General features: G+C 38.4%; 2 protein-coding genes across 5 annotated transcripts in view; one reads left to right on the top strand and one right to left on the bottom strand.

Annotated features, from left to right (window-relative positions):
* Window positions 1–16,286, bottom strand: part of LOC139938305 (CUE domain-containing protein 1-like) — a 23,486-nt gene extending 7,200 nt beyond the window's left edge. For 2 of the 4 annotated variants that reach the window (XM_071933733.1, XM_071933736.1), the window contains exons 1-9: window positions 16,124–16,286; window positions 6,315–6,812; window positions 5,732–5,881; window positions 4,810–4,953; window positions 4,394–4,645; window positions 3,502–3,718; window positions 2,951–3,124; window positions 1,870–1,939; window positions 1,274–1,394 (exon numbers count right to left, since the gene is read on the bottom strand). In XM_071933733.1, coding sequence (XP_071789834.1) covers window positions 1,274–1,394; window positions 1,870–1,939; window positions 2,951–3,124; window positions 3,502–3,718; window positions 4,394–4,645; window positions 4,810–4,953; window positions 5,732–5,881; window positions 6,315–6,506 — 1,320 coding nt within the window. In that variant the 5' untranslated portion in view covers window positions 6,507–6,812; window positions 16,124–16,286. Of the gene's footprint in view, window positions 1–1,273; window positions 1,395–1,869; window positions 1,940–2,950; window positions 3,125–3,501; window positions 3,719–4,393; window positions 4,646–4,809; window positions 4,954–5,731; window positions 5,882–6,314; window positions 6,813–9,396; window positions 9,575–15,776; window positions 15,981–16,123 lie in introns of those variants that run through there. The other 2 variants (XM_071933734.1, XM_071933735.1) reach the window with 2 other exon arrangements.
* LOC139938307 (small ribosomal subunit protein mS23-like) lies at window positions 16,098–22,279 on the top strand. The gene is made up of 6 exons (XM_071933737.1): window positions 16,098–16,204; window positions 16,316–16,457; window positions 17,194–17,355; window positions 18,945–19,025; window positions 19,514–19,652; window positions 20,790–22,279. The coding sequence occupies exons 2-6, from the start codon at window positions 16,411–16,413 to the stop codon at window positions 20,931–20,933; spliced, it is 573 nt and encodes a 190-aa protein (XP_071789838.1). The 5' UTR covers window positions 16,098–16,204; window positions 16,316–16,410; the 3' UTR covers window positions 20,934–22,279.

Below are 22,279 nucleotides of genomic sequence, written 5' to 3'. Positions count from 1 at the left end.
AGCACCATGTGTTTCTGATCAGCAGAGTGTGGGTTCGAATCCCGAGCCCTGACACTTGTGTCCTTAAGCAAAACACTTAAACCATTGCTCCGTCCTTCGGATGGGACGTAAAGCCGTTGGTCCCATGTGTTGTGTAATGCATGTAAAAGAACCCAGTACACTTATCGAAAAGAGAAGGGGTTCGTTCCGGTGTTCTAGGCTGTGGCTGCTGTATAACCCTTATAGGGTGCTAAATATTCAGAATTCATCACTGCAATAACCTATACTCAGCGCCTTGAGTACCTTGTTTGGTAGCGCTATATAATACTTTGATATTTATAATCTCTTTTGAGTAATATTGGTTCGGAGAAAAGAATGTTGCGTCGTCAACCACCGATTCTTCTCATAACCAACACTACTTAAAAGAGTTTAACACATGGCGCTACCGCAAACCTCACATGAAAAATGGAATTTAAAAAAAGGAATGGTAAAAAACCAAAAACAAGTAAATTATTTAGTCAGTTAATAATGAGATTAAATTTGAAATTAAAATCAACAGAACTATGCTTTCTTTGATCTGGCTTTCGTAGCAAGTTGGCATTAAACTAGCTTTTAAATTAATGCAGGCTAGTATAACTTATAAAATTAGTGGGCAAATTGTTCCAAACTCTTTAAAAGTTAAATGGCTGTAGCGAAAAAGAAACTACTAATGATGTTTTCTCTTAACATTATGTATGCAGAGTTCTCCCCTGGTTTTTTTAAACTGTGGGGGCTTTCTGGACCCAAATTTGGGGATAATTGGCAAAGGACGCTGAACTGAAACAAGGTCTTCCGAGTGTTTTCTACTTGGTGTATATCTTGGTTTTTAAAAGCCTGACTGTAAAATCTGGAGTATATTATATGGTTTTCTCATGATGTTTTTTTAATGAGAAAAAAAAAAACCCCCAAAACAAATGCACATCGGCAAATACCCTAGCATAATAAAATAATAGTAGTAATAATAATAACCCGTTTTTATATAGCGCTTTTCACACCCGGAGGGCATTCCAAAGCGCTTCACATTATTACCCCTGGTCACTGGGCCTTAATTCACTCCTTAAACCATCTCAGCTCCCTGGTGGGAAGTATACAGCTTTGTGCAGCGTGTGCATGGAGATAACATTGGTATGCAAGGAAAGGCCATTCTTGATATTGAAAGCATATAATTATCTTCTATTAGAAGAAGCTAACAAAGACAAATGCCAAGCAGCGCTAACAGACACAAACATTCTAAAGACTTGATATGACAACTTACCTTTGAATCACTGTAGAAATTCTCCTGGACTTCTTGCCTGGTACCCAGCAGTGCACTGTCCCCATTCGCATCATAGTCATCAAGGAGATTCATTGTTGATGCAGCCGGTAACCCATCAAGTCTGGTAGTTGATATTAAGGAGTTTGTATTGGATAAGGGTTAAAATGTCTTTCAGTGTACTGTAGGAGTCAGATGTTTTGTTTTGAGGTTAACTCTGATCCAAGAACACTCTCAACGTGGATAACATTGCCTTGCGACTTTCTCTTGAAGACGATCAGAAATTACTGATGAAAAAACCAAGTTGTTATGTCATTTGGAAAAGTTTACTAGAGTGGGATTTTAACCCTTTGGAGTGAGTTTGCAGAATTTGCTTTTTGTCTTTATTTGTCTTTGATTATAATTAAATTAAAATCATTCTAAAAAATTACACGACTGTACCGGTAGTTAAAAGAATTAAAATTGATGTGTTTATATATAAATAACGAAATAACAAGACATAGGTCTATGTATATAAAGTAAAAAACAAACAATGTAAAACGATAAACATTGTAAATATGCAACAAATAATTTGTTTTAATAAACGGATGAAAGGATACTGAGGTTTTGAGCTTCTCTTCTTCTTCTTGTTAAACTTCTTTGCCATTTGAGTGAACTTGTACCTCGTGGCTGTGAATATAAAAACACATCAAATTAATGGGATGCGACATACACCATCAAACCATATCACCTGCAACGAGAGTACAAAAAACGACAGTAACTTCTTGGTTGGCCCATAGATAGGCGGTAAAAGAGTTTGTGTTTTCTACCGGAAATCCTGTACTTCGGTAGATATGGGTTTAAGCCATTGGACCCTTTTGGTACAGAAACAAAAATAAAAGTTCACAGATTTACAAATAACTTACAGGGTTTACAGAAGGTAGTGGTGAAAGACTTCTCTTGAAATATTAGTCCATGAAATGCTTTACTTTTTGAGAAAACAGTAAAACAATATCAATTCTCGATAGCGAGAATTACGGATTTATTTTAAACACATGTCATGACACGGCGAAACGTGCGGATACAAGGATAGGTTTTCCCATTGTTTTCTCCCGACTCCGATGACCGATTGAGCCTAAATTTCCACAGGTTTGTTATTTTGTATAGAAGTTGTGATAAACGAAGTGTGGGCCTTGGAAAATACTGTTTACCAAAAGGGTCCAATGGCTTTAATGTAATGTCACGTACTTCAGGAAAACTTGAAGGCAAAGGAAGACTGTAAAAACCTAAAAGGCAGCGGACACTGTTGCTAATTACTCAAAATAATTATTAGCATAAAACCTTACTTGTAATGGAGAGAGGTTGATAGTATAAAACATTGTGAGAAACAGCTCTCTCTGAAGTAATGAAGTAATTTATCACTAAAATATTTGAAGTCGATTTCCAGACCTCAGAATTAGATTTTGAGGTCTTGAAATCAAGCATCTGAAAGCACACAACTTGTGCAACAAGGGCGTTTTTTTCTTCCATTATTCTCTCGCAACTTCGTTGACCAATTGAGCTCAAATTTTCACAGGTTTGTTATTTTATGCTTATGTTGAGATACACCAAGTGAGAAGACTGGTGACAAATACCAAAGGTGTCCTGTGTCTTTATACAAGAAACAAATCCCCAGTTATCTGTTTTACAAATTCTACTTACTCTTTCCCATGTGAGAGAGTTTATTCCTAAACTCAACATCATCGGCTGAGATGCCCCCAGCTGCCCCTGCCTGGGGCAAGGCACCTGGTCTGACTTGGCTTGCCTGGATACTCCCTCGCGCTGATTCAGGAAATTGATTTGGGACAGCGGCAGCCGTCACAGACTGTGAATAATCTACAAGATAAAAATCTCAAATTAGATAAAATATGTTGTTTACAGTTGTGTAGTTATAGTGTTTTAATGGTACGTAGAAGCATGAATGTTCATTGTCTTTTAACTAGCTTCTTGTATCCTTAATGTATTGATCTAACAGTATGTGTTAATGTTCAATTGAAGATGTTTGTACTTTGTTTTCACTGGTGATGAATAAACGGAGTCTTAGAGCTCCACTCAAAAGAAAAAAAAAGTATGAATGTCTGAGAACAAGAGAGGTACCACATAATGTAGTGATTGCAACACATACCTGTGAGGCTGAGAAGTCTAGTAATTATCATTGTTATATAATTATATACCTTCATGGGTACTGATTAACTGGACAAATCAAATTTTACCGTTGTCGAGAGCGGCGATGAACTCCGGATTTCTCTGGAGCTCCGTTAGAAACTCCTCGTTCTGAAGAGTCAGAGCGAATCTCTCATCTTCAAGCATCTGCTGCATCTCTACATCGTTGATATCGATGCTCTTACGTTGTCTTACGTTCTTTTCCATTCGCTGCCGGAGATCGGCAGATACCATCGTACTCTGCTGCTGACGAGGAACTGAAGCGCTCTGTTTGTAATAATAATAAAAATATTAATATTTATATAAATTATTTTTGGTTTTACTCCACACCAATGTGCGTAAACACTGTATATTCAGTACTTTCCCCAAGTTCTGTGAAAAAAATCACAGGCATATTACTTGGGTGGAATTCGAACCCTTGACCTTTCGCAATTCTACCAGTTGTCTTACCAACTAGACCACTGAGATTGCCCAGTAGCTAGAGGCAGTTCGCATTCTATATATCTATAGTGCCCAACACCTTCAGGGAAGTCTCTAAGTGCTAAGAAGCAAGGTGTGTCGTGACCAATACAAATGGGTTATAAAAATAGCGCTGATTAAATCGCCACTGCCAATACGCAGTCTGGAAATCGGGTCAGTTTAATTGGTCTAGGACACCAATAGACCTTCATCACGGTGCAGCCATCTTGAAGTTCTCTCATTCATACCAATGTTACCAAACCGAGGCTGGAAGAACCAAATAGTCTGGTTCCTAATTGCAAAATGATTATTAGCATTCATTATTGTTATTTGATATTAGAAACATGACCAAGATGGAGGCAGCATGATAAAGGTCTATAGGATGAAACTTCATCAGGTTCCAACAAATGACGGAGTGAACACTATACTGAAAAAAACGATGGTTGGAACCTTGTATCTATCCATGAAGAACGCAGTGCTAACCTGAGTTGTATTGGCTGGCACCACTCTAAGAAAGTCCGACGGTAGGTTCCCAAGCAGTGGAGGGTTCCATCTGGAGTGTCTTGGTACCGGGGCAGCGGCAGGAGGGGTCGCAGCACCAGGTCGACTGGGAAACAAAGAGGATGGGGGTAGCATTGGGGCCATCCCTGAGGGGGACGAAGTGAACTGAGTTAGGGTCGACTGAGGTGGCCCGCTTTGCATCGGAGTTGCAGGAAGTTGCCTTTTACGCATTTCCTGAAATAAATAAATATAAGAGACATTACAGTGTTGGTCTTTTCACCAAAATTTTACTCTATTTTCTTTTTAACTTGATTCCGAATGACCAGGAAGATATGACTTGACTTTTCAACCCTAGCAGAGTCTTTCTCGACCCTAGTCTTTGACACTTTGTGACTAACCTGTGACCATGGACTGTTGGGTGATGGAGGGGAGTAAGGAGGTGGCTTGTCCACCATGGCTGGAAGTCCTCCTCTATCTGGAGTCATGGGTGTGGTGCCTGGCGGGGGGCTACTAAAGCCCATATTCATCGGATCTCCGTATTGCTGAAAAACAACAACACACTATATATTATTTGGCTTGCTCTAGTCATCGTCAGGAGACACAGAACTAATGAGACAAGTGATTGAAGTAGGACACTGTGAGTCAAATTTGAAACTTTTCATGGTGGGAGTAAAATCAGGTGAAGGGTTTTTGTGGTAGTCCATGTGTGAATTTCTTTTGAGTAGTGGTGGTTCTGAGAAGAACTGGTGGTTGACTTAACATTTCAATCAGTATGCTCTGATCATCTTCAGCACAATGATGGATTTTGTTTCTGGATGCTGCTTACAAAAATAACTAAACTGCCAACATGGCCGAGCATAACTAAAAGTTGTTTTGAAAGGTAGATCAACCATGCCAGCCTGTCATGAATGCATCTATGAAGTCAACCCTCCTACCGTCTGACCATTCAAAATCAACCATGGTAGTTTTGAAACACCGATAAACCCAAACAAGCCTGTCATATGATACCATGTGGAGAATGCATAAGAGCACACAGTCAACCCTCCTACCGTCTGACCATTCAAAATCAACCATGGCAGTTTTGAAACACAGATAAACCCAAACCAGCCTGTGATATGATATCTTGTGGAGAATGCATAAGAGCACACAGTCAACCCTCTTACTGTATGACCATTCAATATCAACCACTGTGGTTTTGAAAGGTGGACAAACCCATGTCAGCCTGCAGTATAACATGTGGCGAACCATCACAGTACACAGTCAAGCCTCCTACTGTCTGACCATGACCACAAGGAGGAACAAATCTCAAATATTACTCACAGGGAGTTGAGGATGCTGAGGAGGCTCGGGTGTCTGTTGAGGCATGTCAGCAGCCAAGGTCAGTAGTTGATCTATAGTAACGTCTACTGCACCGTTGTTTGCTCGAAGTACTGTTTCTATCACATCCTTGTCCATGGTTGGAAACATGGTCTGAAATACAAGAATCGAAAGTTTCCTGTTAAAGCTCCGCGGACACTATTGGTAATGACTCAAAATAATTGTTAGCATAGTATAAAACATTGTCTGAAACGGTTCCCTCTGAACGTAGTTGTTTAGAAAGAAGTAGTTTTCCACAAATTTTGATTTCAAGACCTCAAGCATCTGAAAGCACACAACTTCATGTGACAAGGGTGTTTTTTCATTCATCATTATCGCGCAACTGCGAGGACCACTTGAGTTCAAATTTTCACAGGTTGTTATTTTGTGCATATGTTGAGATACACCAAGTGAGAAGACTCATCTTTGACAATTACCAAAAGTGTTCAGTGTTGTTAAAGAACCGTGACAACATCGGCAATTGTCATATAGACAGGGCCGAATTTCACAGAAATTATAAATGAAATGGAATAGCTGCAAAGCTTACCTTAAAGTCTGCCATCGCCTGATGGAATTCCAGCTGGCGTGTTGCTGCCTGTCCAGGAGCCCCGCCCACGGCCCCGCCCATGGCTGTGTTATTAGGCATCAAAGCAGTAGGTGGTCCACTCTGACAGCGGTTCTTCTTGCTCTTTTTGCTTTTCCCTGAAGGAGGATGATGCATATCCGGTGCTGTTGCCATGCTAATACTATGTCTATCTTTGCACGGTTTAAGTGTCTTTAAAAAAATGTGGTAATGCTACCTCTTTTTTCGTACTTATTAACAGCCTTTACAAAATGTTGAGTACAAGAAGTGTAAAAATGCAGGGATTCTTGAACTGGAGTTTCCTAGAAAAAATTTTGGGTTGAGATTCTCTCCAAAGTAGAGACGATATCAATCATCGCCAATTGTCCGTTTCATGGCTAATCCCGTCACAGATATTATTCCTGGCAGTGGCGATTGGAATCAACTTCTCAGATGGGATCAGGTGCTGAAACCAGATGGGATCTGCAAAACAGTGCAGAAGAAAAAAAGTCAAAACTCATTAAAAACCATATATAAATGTTACATATTGGTAATGAAACCAAATATTCCTCATTAGTGAACTTAATCACTGTAGTGCAGCTCGCAAGCCTGAGGAAACCTGTAAACAAGAGTGCTTGCTATGTGGACCAGAAACGCCTGGGTTAACCCGTACTCTTTCACCAGAAATCTTTGGAAATTTAAAATGAGAGGAATGGACACAATGTGGACTACTCATATCTCACTTTGGTGACTGCTTTACTACTTACTTTCAAGAAAATTTGAAGGCTCAGAGGTTTTGAGAAAATCCAGAGAAATTCAGGCGTCTGTATCAAGCTGAAGCGTATTTCAGAGGTTAGCAAAACATTTACATCATGTACATGTAAGCGGCCAGCTTGCCCAGTCACATTGTGGTTTCCCCGAGAAGCAAACATCAAGTTTGACATGTAACTGTTTCTCTGTTGAGATTCATGTAGTTCCTTTCCATGGGGGACTACATTATAATGAACATGGTGAAACTGAAACCAGGAAATGATATTGTTTACAAACCTCCAATAAATCACTAACAATATACAATCCTCAATCTATTGACAGTTTCAGGGCTTGAATGTTAATTAATTTATTTGTTAACTTATTAATTATTTTTCCTTCTCTGAATATAAGCACTTTATATTTGTATTTATTATAGGTAAAAGTATATTTCCATACGCAACAGAACAGACCTTATAAATGCATTGATATCATGATCACGCCGCCATCTTAAAAGTAATTTTAACGCTTATAAAACAATGAAATGCAAAGTGTATGTCTTGATGTGTTGCGCACAGGGTGCGCCACAAGGTAACCTTCTTTTGACCTCCAGCCGAGGGCGCCCAACTCAAATGGAGGCAGGTGCATAAAGGTCACTTGAAACAATTAAACAAAATTCTTTCTCATCGAAGATAATACAGTGGAACATTTTTTTTTTAATTGGAAAACACAAGAACGCCTGACTTGTCCAGTCATGAGTTTACTTAAAGACACTGGACACTTTTGGTTATTGTCAAAGACCAGTCTTCTCACTTGGTATATATCTCAACATGCATAAAATAACAAACCTGTGAAAATTTCAGCTCAATCAATTGTCAAAGTTGCGAGATATTAATAGAAGAAAACAAAACCTTGTCAAACGTAGTTGTGTGCTTTCAGATGCTTGGTTTCGAGACCTCAAATTCTATCTAAATCTGAGGTCTCAAAATCAAATTCTTGGAAAATTACTTATTTTTTGAAATTTACATGACTTCAGAGGGAGCCATTTCTCACAATGTTTTATACTTTCAACCTCTCCCCATTGCTGGTTACCAAGTAAGGTTTTATGCTAATAAATATTTTAAGTAGGCTAATTACCATTTACCAATTAGTGTCCACTGCCTTTAATTTGATGCCCTGATGTTGGTAGACAACACTTCCCCTTTAAATAGTTTAGTTCCTAATTTATGAGGGCAACTACACCATGTACACACGGATGTATAACCGTGAGTGAAAATCTTGCCAAACTACATCATGGGATTTAGTTTGCAGTAACACTATGTGTGTATTTACAAGCCAGACAGATTGTGTTCTTTTGAGAACTTGTCTTGCTTTACATATTCTACATGTAATACCGCGGAGTAGATTTTCTGAATTTGGGAGACTTCTCAGTTCTGAAAAGAACTGTGGTGCTTTTTAACTACTGCTGGGAAGGGGTAGAAAATTGGCCAGGGGTGGATTTCACAAAGATTTAAGACTTGTCTTATCTCGAGTTCGGAAGAGTTACTCGTCCTAACTAAGGACTACCCATAGGTTTTTTATATCTCCTAACTCTTTGTGAAATCGACCCCTGGACTACTATCTTCAGTGGATCATTATTTACTTCATTACGGCAGAGTGAGCTCTTAATTGCTCTCATCGTTTCTAAGCTAGCTTGCGCCAGTCATCGTCAGGAGAATAACATGCCAACTGCAGTGCACATCTGCTTGCCACTCAGTTGCTAATTGCCTCGTGTGCGACATTGGCTGTGGTTTTACCGGTCAAATCTTTACAAATAAGTAAACAGAGACAATCTTCCTGTTTGAAAATAAAATTATTCTGGATGATCTTCCTTCCTCGTTTATAACTGGAAAGCAGTTCAAGCTTTGAAGGTTGTCCAGTTTACAGTGGGCTATATTCTATAAATAATGGCTTCTGAAAGCTTCATCAATTCATTGCAATTAATGGTCTGACTAGGTTTCGGGGAAATAACAAAAATGTTTTGTAAAAAGAACAGGGAATGTTTCTGCAAAGTTTACTTTATGTATGTACACATGTGATCTTTTATTGAACTCACACCCCTAAATAACACCCAACCAACCAACCAACCAACCAACCAACCAACCAACCAACCAACCAACCAACCAAACAACCAACCAACCAACCAACCAACAAAATAAACAGCTAAACAAACAAACATACAATCACAAAAACAAACAAACACCCCACAAACAAACACGCTTCAATTTTTCCTACAATTCCCACAATGTACTTTATCTTGATTCAAAGACAGTAAGCTTACCAGTAGCTAGAGGACGTTCATCTTTACCCAGTATTGAATAGTCATACTAGAACTCTTCAGTATCTTTCCCAAGCACCACCAGAAGGACTTGGTGCTTGACAAGTAAAAACTTCAACCGTGCATTCCACCGATTGCTTTTGGTTTCCAATTGTCAAACTGCATGAGTCAGCAAGCACCTGACACACTAGGGTACATACATGGTACGCAACCAGCCAGGTAGGCTGATAGTGGTAGCAGTGAACTATTGTTATATTATATTGAAGGTTTATGATGTCACTGCCTAACTGCATGGTAGACCCTCTATACAGCAAGTGTAACCTGGGGGTCGGTCCATATTAAAGGAACACGTTGCCTTGGATCGGACGAGTTGGTCAAAACAAAAGCGTTTGTAACCGTTTTTTATAAAATGCATATGGTTGGAAAGATGTTTTAAAAGTAGAATACAATGATCCACACAAGTTTGCCTCGAAATTGCGTGGTTTTCCTTCTACTGTGCGAACTAACATGGTCGGCCATTTATGGGAGTCAAAATTTTGACCCCCCATAAATGGCCGACGTGTTAGTCGACAAGGTAAAAGGAAAACCACGCAATTTCGAGGCATGTTTGTGTGGATCATTGTATTCTACTTTTACAACATCTTTCTACCCATATGCATTTTATAAAAAACGGTTACAAACGCTTTTCAAAGACCAACTCGACCGATCCAAGGCAACGTGTTCCTTTAAGCCCTTGAGCAGGTTCAAGTGGTGAACGCCCACTGGGAATTCCCCCCAATTGTGTAATTTGTTTGTTTTCCCAGCCGTTGTTTTCCACACCAAGTGAACTTGGCAAACTCCCACATGGGGATATAAATGCCAAGCTTGCAGCAGCCAATCTCTCTCAAACAAAATAGGTTTAAACGCTTATAATATGATAATAAATTGCACAAAATCAAACATTGTAACTGAATGCCAAACCAAAATGTGAATGTATCAGTTTATGTCATGATCATTTCCTAATTGATCATTCGGTGTGCACAAAACATGTTCAGTCTAAATCATAGAAACATTGCTAGACAAAAATCATTCCCTGCAATTGATGTATACAAAGGGCCTATCGAGGTTAAAGGATACAAGAAATATCAAGACAATGTGTGGTATGTAAAGACCGAGTGGGTAAGAGCACCTGGACTCAAGCTCTGGTGTTTCCATTCATGCAGAATATTGGTTCCAGTCCTCTGTTTAAGCATTCTGCGGCCTTCAGACGGGACATAAAGCCATTGGTTCAGTGTGTTGTGTAATGCCTGCAAAAGAACCCAGTGCACTTAAATCCAAAAGAGAAGGGGTTGGCCCTGAAACAGAACTGGAATTTGATGCTCATAACCACTCGGCCATGACACCCTACTGTGTAGTTAAGTACTCGGATGTTGACCACTACACATTTCTGAGTGTGTATGGCCTGAATGAATCTACCTCCATGGTATGGCACATTGGAACCAGCCTTCGCTCAAATTTGAAGGTTGCAATAAAAAAGCTTGCCCCTGAACCATGTGATGCAGCAATATTATCTTTAGTCTGAGGATTGAGGAATTCAAATTGAATGTCAACTTGCTACCAATCAAGTAACTTGTACCACACATCATTAAAACAGCTATTGGTACAAATCAACCCCCCAACACTAAATAGAGAAAAAAGCTTCTTACATTTTCCTTCAAAATTAACATCGGTAATGGTTAAAGGAACACTACAGAATTGGTTTTGCTAACAAACCAGTTGCTAACAGTGTAAGCACTTTGTGTAATCCACCATATACATACATGTAAACCGTTTATACATTTTTGCATGACATTGATGCAAAAAAGAAAATGAATCAAATGCTCACTGAGCGATAAACTTCAAACTCAAAGTTAATTTATTTATTTCTCATCAAATATGACATTTCAGGCAGAAATATTTTTAAAGGCATGTTTACTTCTATCATCATCATTAGACCGTGTAAATTTGATGTAAATCTGTGATCTTCGCGATTTTGTTTTCTTACCAATTAGCCATTATACACTTTCGGTAAACAGTATTGTCCAAGTCCCACACTTCGTGTATCACAACTGATATATAAAATAACAATCATGTGGAAATTTAGGCTCAATCGGACATCGGAGTCGGGAGAAAATAACGGGAAAACCCACTCCTGTTTTCGCGTGTTTCCCCGTGTTATGACATGTGTTTATAGTAAATCCGTAATTCTCGCTAACGAGAATTTATATATTGTTTTACCGTTTTCTCAAAAAGTAAAGCATTTCATGGACTAATATTTCAAGAGAAGTCTTTCACCATTACCTTCTGTAAACCCTGTAAATTATTTGTAAATCTGTGAACTTTTTTTTTTTTCTGTACCGAAAGGGTCCAATGGCTTTAAAGGTAACCACACTCTTTGTACATGAAGAAATAACAAACCTTTGAAAATTTAGGCTCAATCGGTTGTCAGAGTCGCAAGAAAACGGCTTTAAAAAAACAAACACCTACATGTAGTTTTGTTTTTCATTATTGATAAAACTGACAATAGGTTTAGGTGGGAGATGGGAATTAAAGACTGAATTGAATTGGAGATGGGAATTAAAGACACGAATTGAATACTGCCTGTACTGCAACAATCATTGCTGTACCCACTGCACTGCTAGAATACAGGATACGAACTGCCTCTAGCCACCGGGCTAGCATAGCAAAGGTCTTGGGTTCCCCATACATGTACGAGTGATTTGCCTGAGTTTTTTTTCTTCTCCATAGAACTCGGGGGAAAGTACTGAGTAATTGAGTAATGAAATGACAAGCTTACTGGACCCCCCGGCACGTCTGCATACTCTGCTGTTTGTGTAACCATGGATGAATAATGTGCATTACAAACTCATCTAACTGTCTCGGAGCATTTAGCCTTCACTCGTAGACCCACTGTACACATTGATTGAAAACATGATTAAACAGCAGACCAAGTTCCATGGAAGCTGGAAGGAAATCCACAAAGCTCATGAATAGTATAGTGTACATTCACTTCCTATCCTAAATGTACGGTGGCTCTTCTTTGAACTGTCATACTTTAACCCAAATCTGGTTTATTGTAGTTACAGGATTTCCTGTAAAACACACACGCACACTAGCACGTGCACGAGATGTGTAGTACTACACCTTAATTTGGGTTTTACCCAATACACCGATGTGTGTTAGCACTGTACACGTGCACGTAATGTATGTAGTCACGTCAAAATAATGATCCGAATTACATAAAATTTGGGATTTGGGCATTTCTCAGGGAGTACAATCAGCACACCGAATTTCATTTAAATCCGTGAGGGTCAGGTCCAAAAGCATGTTGAATTGACACGGAATGACCCAGCAGTAAAATAAAGTGCTCAAAATTATCAGGATCCCGACAAAATATCACGCAACCAATTCTTATGTGTTTCATAAGAAACGTTTAAAATTTTTGTCATGGTTCCTGACCATTAAAAGTAAAAGTTAAACTTTTTTCGTTAGAGCGGGTGATACTTTTTTTTGTATATGTGAGGTTGTTGAAAGTACGAATGATCAAGAAACTTCCAACCCAGTTATCCAAGCCCCAAAAGGCTGCTTATTTGGGGGTTGTTTGTCAATGTTTCAACACTTCAATATAAACTTAGAAGAACTTCCTTCAAACACACAGGTATTGTGTACAATGCCTAATAATTGGCTGATTTTTTTTTCTTTTCTTGCAGCATCCATTCCTAAGAATAAATGGACCTGATATGATGTGAAAGTAAACTGACAAGCAACAAGAAATGCAAAGTGGTCTCTTGACTGTGTTTCTTGTCCAACAGAGCATTGTGATATCTCCATAAAATTACCTGTTGTTGACATCAGGAAACATGTTCTGATTTGAGTTATTAATGAAAATATCCAATATTTTGATAAAACTGCATGTTTGAAATCAAATCAATGAAACTGAAACAGGAAATGGCTGTACAGTCTCTTCATACAATACAATACAATACAATACAAATTTATTGTATTTGGCCTAATTGCTCATATAAAAACACAGACACAGTTTTCGCCGCAACAAAAAGCCATACGGAGCAAATTTTAAGAAGGGACAACTTCAAAGATTGTAGCGGCCGCAGCCACTATGGAGCTGTGGAGAAGCCATTCCATTGATTGGAATCCTCATAACATTATCTCAGAATGACGTTCAAAAAGTAAGATGGCAACATTATGAGATCCAACATCTATGATTGACGACATAGCGGCACAACATCGCCAAGAAATTACACCCGGGATCAATTAACACAGGATGACAACATCCTTGAGTCGGACTATTTCCAGAAATAAATTATTTCCTGTTCTACCTTTAGGATGTCTTCATCCCAAAATCCTCAGGAAGTCCATTTCTTGGTGGTAGGATGTTGTCATCCCAAGGATCTTATCTCGCGATGACACGATGTCTAGGATGCAAACAAGCCTGGGCGACTATCGCAACTTGTGTCAAAGTAGCGACTATTGATTGCTTCTGTCAAGTCACGACTACCATTTTCAACTACTCGGATAAAATCCATAGGTTAATCGTGCCGCCACGACTAAGTAAAAAAATGTCAAGAAACACATTACAGTCAGATCCTATTTTTTTTAGCCTGTGGAGGTAATTTGGACTAGACTTTGCTTTCCACTTTCCTGCAGGACGTTTTTAATCACATATGATGTATGTTGTCTCATTACTTTCCAAATCCAATGTGATGTTATGTATGTCGGCTACTCTCGTACATGTCTGAAATGTTGCATGTTGTGATATTTGTAACCATCTACCCCCCCCCCCCCAACCCCAATGGCCGCAGCAATTGAATTACCATGATCTGCTGGCGAAACATCACAATTTGAATTAATTTTACCGTGCGAGAATTAATAAAATGTCCACTCTCTTTTTAACGATGATTGTTATTACTCATTGTTAACTTGTAAAGTGGAAAAAAAAACCCAAAACAAAGTCCAACATTTGTTAAATCAAAACTGAACTATCAAAAGTATGTTGATGATTGATTCTTCATGGGGCGATAGGTCATTTTCCCATGCTGGACCCACACTCTGGAATGACTTGCCTCTTAAAAATCTGCAGTATTTCTAACATCAATACTTTCATTTTCAAGGTTAAGTTGAAAACCACATTGTTTAATCTCGCCTGTATCGTAGGAGGTCCTGTTTTCGAGGTGTCCCTAATATCGTGGCAAATCTTTTACCTCTCTGTGCGTGATGTAAACAGTCCCAAGATAAAAATTGTGTGGTTTTATTCGCCAAGCAAAGAGTCTCCTCTTCTTTGACCAAAACTTAGAAACACGTAAGGCTCCACTGGTCATTTGCACTTGTAAATGGAAAAAGTTTCGTATTTTAGGCATTTCTACAAGGTACACAAATATGTCATAATGTTGAGGCCATATAAAAATATTTGCCCACCGAAAAAGTTTCATCAAACGCTATTTCAATTCACAATTCATGATGATCAAAATCATGTGACTGAATGTTTTGCTGAGCATTCTTGAAAAAAAATACCGAGGCTTAAAGAAGCCTGTGCCTTATATCATTTTCTAATATTTTTGGAGATTTTTATTTTGTAACCCTCGTATCAATACTATTATTTATATTAAAATTTAAACATCAGCTTGTTGATTCAATTATCACTGTTTATTTATACGCTTTATTATAAATATTAAGAAAAAAAATAGAACAAAAATAAATAGAAATCAGATTTTGAAGCCAGTAATTATTCACACTTTTTATATTTTTTTATTTTTTATTTTGTGCAAGTTACCATGGTAATTTTAAAAATTTAATAAAAAAATATTTTGAATAAAATGAAGGCAACTGCTGGCTATACAGTCATACACAGAGTCTCAAAGAACACTTGTAGTCACTGCAGATGTTTCTTCCATGTATGGCTTCACCGGAAAACCATACTTTCTCGTTTGCCGTGAAAACAGGAAAAACTCAAAACAAATGGGGCCAGTTGAAGTCATCCAAGATCGGTGTGTGGTGTGAACATTTCAATGTCCATCAAGTTTTAATACATGTTTGCATACTTCGTATTAACAAATGAAGATAATTAGGGCATCGGTTGATATATGGCATCATTATTTTTTTCCCAATTCAAAGAAAAAGGCATAATAGCGTGATAACTGGTAAGCAGAGGATATATGTGTAATTGGTCTATTTATTTGTCTTATTTTCCCTGCTGTGTGTGGTTCCCCCTCCTGTGCGCCTTGAGCACCTCATTTTGATGGAATTTGGCGCCCTATAAATATTCTTTATTATATTATTATTATTTTCCAGAGCATACTCTGTACTGAGTCAATGAAAACAACAATTTGAAATTGAAGAACTTTACTTACAACTTTTTTGAAGTCTGATCTGAAGAAAGAAAGAGGCCAGCGCAGTGCCAAGTCGAACTAAATTATTTTTCTATAGCAAATCCACGCTCAGTTAACTGTCTGCAGCTCACCTCTTCACCATGATGAAATGATATCCGTACATCCGTATTAAATTCCCCGATTCTTGGAAAATGACAGTAGTGTTTACTAGCGAGCAATTATAAAATCCGTACACACACCGCGCATGAGCTGTGACACAAATCGGTCATTCTATGTTTGAGTTCAACTTGATCAATAAAGTTGTGGTGCACGTAAAACATGCGCCTTTTCCACTCGAAAACGATAAAAACAGAGTAAATTCAACCTACCATGACATCAGCGATGTGCCTCAGTTGCTTTTCCGCCGCCTTTCCATACACCGGTGTAGCTCCACGGCCATCAATTGTCATGTAAAATACCTGAAATGTTTGTAGGACAGTTTACGTTAATCCGTCCTGTACTAAATTTGCACATAAATTATTACAATATCACAAAAAAACTCTATTTTCTGTTTTCGATAGAGGGCGCTATAACCAATTTTACACGGACAACTTCTTTATCACACATACATGCTGCACCAAAAGAACTCCTGAAGCTGTTTAAAGTATTCTCGGAAATGGCGAGTTTGAGTCGCTTGGAAAAGTTTGGCACGTTATTCACGAGGTAAGTATATTACTAGGATTCGTAGGAAACTGCCAAGTGAAAAGCAAAACGGTTTACCTTCAAAAACATTTAATAAAAAGTTAAATTACTCAGTGTTCCTGCTCCATCCAATTCCATTTCATGATTTTGTTGAATGGCATGCAACATGATAACATCACTCAGAACACTCAACCTGCTGACAAAAACACTGACCAAGTTGCTTTATGCACTATGAATAAACTCTTATTTATAAAGCATTCTGGACATGCTAGAGTGTCGTGGCCGAGCTGTTAAGAGCACCGAACTCAAGCTCTGCTGTATATCATTTTTATGAGCAGGAGAGTGTGGGTTCGACTTCGACCAATCCAATGAACAGCCAGAATATTAAGGCCGGGTGTTATAATAGGTCATGTGTGTACATTACAAAATCTATCAGGGCCTGTATTAAAATGACCCCTGAACACACTTATCGCATAGAGAAGTGCTTTTGGCAGAGCGACTATCTTCAGTCATGAGGCTGCTCCAGCTAGAATTACTAAAAGAAGAAAAAAAGAAAGTAAGTTGGCTGTTAAAATAAAAAAAAATAAAAAAATAAAAGATATTGGAATTATAATCCCTTGTCACTTGTGACGCGCAAACCAAACTAAGTTACCAAAGTTGGTGTGATGTGTTTCCTTTAGGATGCAAATATATGGCTTTGTCGACTGTACTTCAGATTCAGATGCCAGTAAACTACCATTTTTTATTTATGCTCAAGGGTGCGTGATTTAATGCGAGCTGGTGTGATGAAAGAGGCCGATAAACCATTATGGTACGACGTGATGGCAGCGTTCCCACCAAGAGATGAACCAACCTATCACAGGGAATACACACATGATTTCCTACCTCAGATCTTATATGAAGAGGATAAAGTACGATCGTAAGTATGCAGAATTGAGCAGAATACCAGTCACAAATTGTACTTGTGACATGGTAGTTTGGCTGGTAACCTTATTCGAGTAAGCGTAATTTTGTTATGCTCAGATACTTTTGAAGGAGCCCTATGAAATTGGGTCTGGTGTTTTTGATCAGCAGAGTGTGGGTTCGAGTCCCAGTTTTGACACTTGTGTTACAACACTGCTTACTTCTCAGGAAGTTGAGAACAATTTAGAACTGTATGTGATAGAGGCATTGCTTGCATGGTGAGGTATCAATGTATATTTTGTTTGCGGTAACACTTTTTTAATACTTGCTTGGAGGATTATGTTCTTTTGAGAACTGACTATGGTAAATAGCGACACAGTTCTCAAAAGAACAAAATCTATCCAGCTTTATCTTCCAGTACACACTAATCCACCAATCAGAAGCTGGAACTACTAGGGGGATAAAAACATATATGCTACGACCTCTGTTTTATATCCTACTACTTCCTCTGTTTTTATTACACAGTGCGTATTGTGAAATGTCATTTTGTCATGCTCCGTATACAGACAGTGAAAAAATTACATTCTAAACTTTGTGCGCGTGAATGCTGTTCGTCGTGAAATAACATTCTAACATTCTAAAATTTTCAACTTTGTGCGTTGCACGTGAGACTGGAAGATAAATTCGTTATCACACGCGCGCTCGTGAAATACAAAAAAATATAGCGCGTCTGCGTCCCATATCCAACTCGGCCTTCGGCCTCGTTGGATATGGGACGCAGACGCGCTATATTTTTTCACCTTCCACTCACGCTTGTGTGATAACTTAAAATATTAAATATGCACACGGCATTACCCAAACCAATGTACAACTTAGAACTGAACAAAAGATTATTCCTTTTATTGAGTAATTTTTTAATGTTAAAGGCACTGGACACTATAGGTAATTGTCAAAGACTAGCCTTCTCACTTGGTGTATCTCAACATATGCATAAAATAACAAACCTGTGAAAATTTGAACTCAATCGGTCATCGGACTTGCGAGATAATAATGACAGAAAATAACACCCTTGTCACACGAAGTTGTGTGCGTTTAGATGGTTGATTTCGAGACCTCAAGTTTTAAATCTGAGGTCTCGAAATCAAATTCGTCGAAAATTACTTCTTTCTCGAAAACTATGTCACTTCGGAGGGTCCTGTTTCTCACAATGTTTTATACCATCAACCTCTCCCCATTACTCGTCACCAAGAAAGGTTTTATGCTAATAATTATTTTGAGTAATTACCAATAGTGTCCACTGCCTTTAAATATACCACTTATATACCAGGCCTGGAATAACACGCAGCCCACAGAGGCCATGGCCTCTGTTGCCACCTGGTCTTGGCCTTGATGCCCCTTCAAAAGCGTCCCATTTAAGCTTTAAAGATTTTCCAATGGAAGTGCCCTTTGCAAAATGAAAATTCCAGGCTTGAAATACAGTATATTTTCTGTTTCTTTTGAAACTCTTATTCCCATCAGTAAAAACACCCAAACAGATTTGATTGTATGCAGGTTTCCCTTGTAACAAGTAAAACAAATTTTAACAGTATTTTGTGTCTTTTGCAGCCAATTCTACAAAGTCTATGGGAATCACATGTCAATGGATTTGACCAATCAAGACAGTGTCAAGCGATCTCCATGCCACAGGTAAGCATGCATTTAACTTTCTTAGATTCTAAGTGTTGTAATCCTAATAGGCCATGCAAGTCTCGCGGGTATGTAAACAAATTTGGTCCCACTCACATTGCTTTTTAACACATGAAGAAAATAAACTTGCACACTTTAACTCGTCCTAATGTCCGAGTAAGCGCGATGGCTTGCACAGTCCTTTGTGATAGATGCAAGTCTCACTTCAAAAACAAGTAAATTATTTGCAAGAAGTCAATATTTTTGCACCGACGATCTGAAGCATTATATCACAATAGGAGCCTGTCTGTGCACACTAAACACTGGTAAGTATCTGGGTGGATATAACTGCAGCCAGTTGGCTGCTGCAAAAAGTCGGGGAAAATCTGCAGTTGTTCCCGGCGTTAAAAACATCGGCTGAAAGTCAAGTCGAGAAACATTTGGTTGAAGAAAACGCCATCACACATGAAGTTGTTCAAGCTAAAATCCAATATTTTGTACTACCCTAGGTTTATCACTAAGTACAATGAGTTACAGACTGAAGGAAACACAGATCCAGAGCAGTTATTTGAAGCAACGGCGGCAGCCTTAGCTCAGGATGGACTCGTACTCACCAAACAAAGTGAAAGAAGGCAAAGGAAACAGAATGTAAGTCAATCCGAGGATGAGGAACTGGCTGAAGCCATCCAGGTCTTCAGGGCAAGTCGTAAAGGAACACGTTGCCTTGGATCGGTCGAGTTGGTCTTTGAAAAGTGTTTGTAACCGTTTGTTATAAAATGCATATGGTTAGAGAGATACTTTAAAAGTAGAATATAATGATCCACACAAGTATTCGAAATTGTGTGGTATTTCTTCTACCTCGTTATTAACACCGTTGGCCATTTACGGGAGTCATATTTTTTAGTCCCATAAACGGCCGACTGTGTTAGTTCGCAAAGTTGAAGGAAAACCACGCAATTTCGAGGCAATTTGTGTGGATCATTGTATTCTACTTTTACAACATCTTTCCAACCATATGCATTTTATAACAAACAGTTACAAACGCTTTTTATAGACCAACTCGTCCGTTCCAAGGCAACGTGTTCCTATAAGTTTAATGTCTTTTTGGTCAAGTTTGAAGTTAAGTCCCAAGTCTTTGGCATCAAGACTCAAATCTTAAAGGTCATGTTTTGTGTCAAGTTTTAAGTCTTTCAGACCAAGTCCAAAGAGTTGGGATCAAGTCTCAAGTCTTTTAGGTCAAGTTTAAAGTTGAATCTCATGTCTATTGAATCATGTTTCTAATCAAGTCCCAAATCTTTGAGGTCAAGTCCTAAACGATCAGGTTTGGCAGGTTTGTGGCGTCTTATCACGTAGTGGAGCCTTACCCTGGTTTGTGGGTTAGGTTTCCAGTCCCTACTTGACTGCAAAGGTTTTCCTCTGTAATAATTCTCTGTGTTTTTCCTCCCACATCTAAACTTGAAATTTCTTTATTGTCTTCTCCTTTCTCTTTTGGCTCCAATAAGAGGGTTGAGAATATAATAACCCAAATCCAAATCTTGCGATCAAGACCGAAGTATAATTTTAATTCGAATCTCAAGTCTTTGGAATCAAGTTTTAAACCAAGTTTCAAGTCATACTGGTCACGTCTTCAGTCAAGTCCTAATCCTTTCAGGTAAAAACTAAAGTCTTTCATGTGTGTAGACTGCAGTGCTTCTCACCAAGTATTAGTTTGTATAGTCAAAAATCTTTGGAGTGTCCACCAATCTACGACCACACCTTTAAGATGCACTTGTATTTTTGTTTCAGGTTGATGCAAAACCAGAAGTTGGCTCAGTCAAAGGATTAGCGTTGCTTCTACAGCAAGCCATGGACACACAAAGCAATCCAACAGAGGGCGCTACTGAAGCGTCTTCACCCGCATCGCAAGAAGTTGAGAAAGATGAAAGATGATAGAGGCACAAGGTCTGGCTGCTAAGATGATGTGATGGAGAACTTGTTAACGTTGTCATGTTACCATAGCAACATGCCTGTGAGGTTGTAGAGGGCAGTACATCAAATCAGTTTTCCTGACGCACAATCTTTGTCACTCAACTCAAAGCTGCGTTTTTGCGAGTCAGACACTTGGTTTTGTGTCAGTAGAAAAAAAGTGTTATCATAAACAAAACCTGTTTGATAATACTTAAGGGCATTTTTTGTAATGGTATTGCTCCAAACCCACCTGGCTTACAAGTACGTAGATATGTTTCTACCCTGAGCAAATCACCATTTGAGTATCATGAGAGCAGAAACACTTTCACTAAATCTTCATACACTGCGATGACAGCTTGTTGATTTTTAAAGGTAACTCCATTATGTAAGATGCATGGCTTTGCTCGGTTGAGTACATCAGCCACCCATATCTGACTGTACGTATCATACACTAAGATCCTTTTTATTGGTGAAACATGTGCCACATTTATTCCATTATTTTGCATACATGTAGTGACTTTCATGAAGTTCCAAACTATAATTATGGCAGCAATTGAAGGTTTTTATTAAGAGTGTGAATGCGAGTTTCGGTGTCTATTTGGTGTTTATTGTGAAAATAATGTCAGATGACAAGGATTTATGCGGGAGCTTTTATGAGAACAACATTGAATACACTCCGTTCATGCATTGTCACAGAATCTAAACACTCTGTAAAATCTGGCATTTCCAGTGCACCTGGTGGCTTTATTCTGCGACAATGCACTCTAATAATAAATACACATCCAGTATTCGTTTAGTATGAATGTGGTTTATGTAACTTTTGTAGGACAAAAACACAATGTCCACAGATTTACACCCAACTTACACAGTTTGAAGATTATGATAGTAGAAAGCTTCCCTGAAAATACTACGTGCTGAGGTGCTGTAGTTTTTGGGAAATGAGTAAAACAATGTCATGAAAATAATTTTCGTCTCATGAGACGAAAATTATTTTAATCATTTACGAACGTATTTTTATGACATTGTTTTACTCATTTCTCAAAAACTACAGCATCTCAGTAAGTAAGATTTGAAGGGAAGCTTTCCACTATCATTATCTTCAAACCCTGTAAGTTTAATGTAAATCTGTGACATTTTGAAAAAGTACCCAAATCCTTTAATCGAACAGTGTATATTGTTTGATCAGAACCTCAGTTATTATTTTGTGATGTCATCAAAAACAATGGAACATTCTTGTCTGCAATGAAATGGAACGCTGGTAAAGTTATTCAGTAAAAGTTTTAATCTTTATTGAAAATTATACAATAAAAATGATTGGTATGAAAATA

Source organism: Asterias amurensis, chromosome 6 (assembly GCF_032118995.1).
Source record: "Asterias amurensis chromosome 6, ASM3211899v1".
Lineage (NCBI taxonomy): Eukaryota > Metazoa > Echinodermata > Asteroidea > Forcipulatida > Asteriidae > Asterias > Asterias amurensis.
This window is presented reverse-complemented; position numbering and strand designations above follow the sequence as displayed.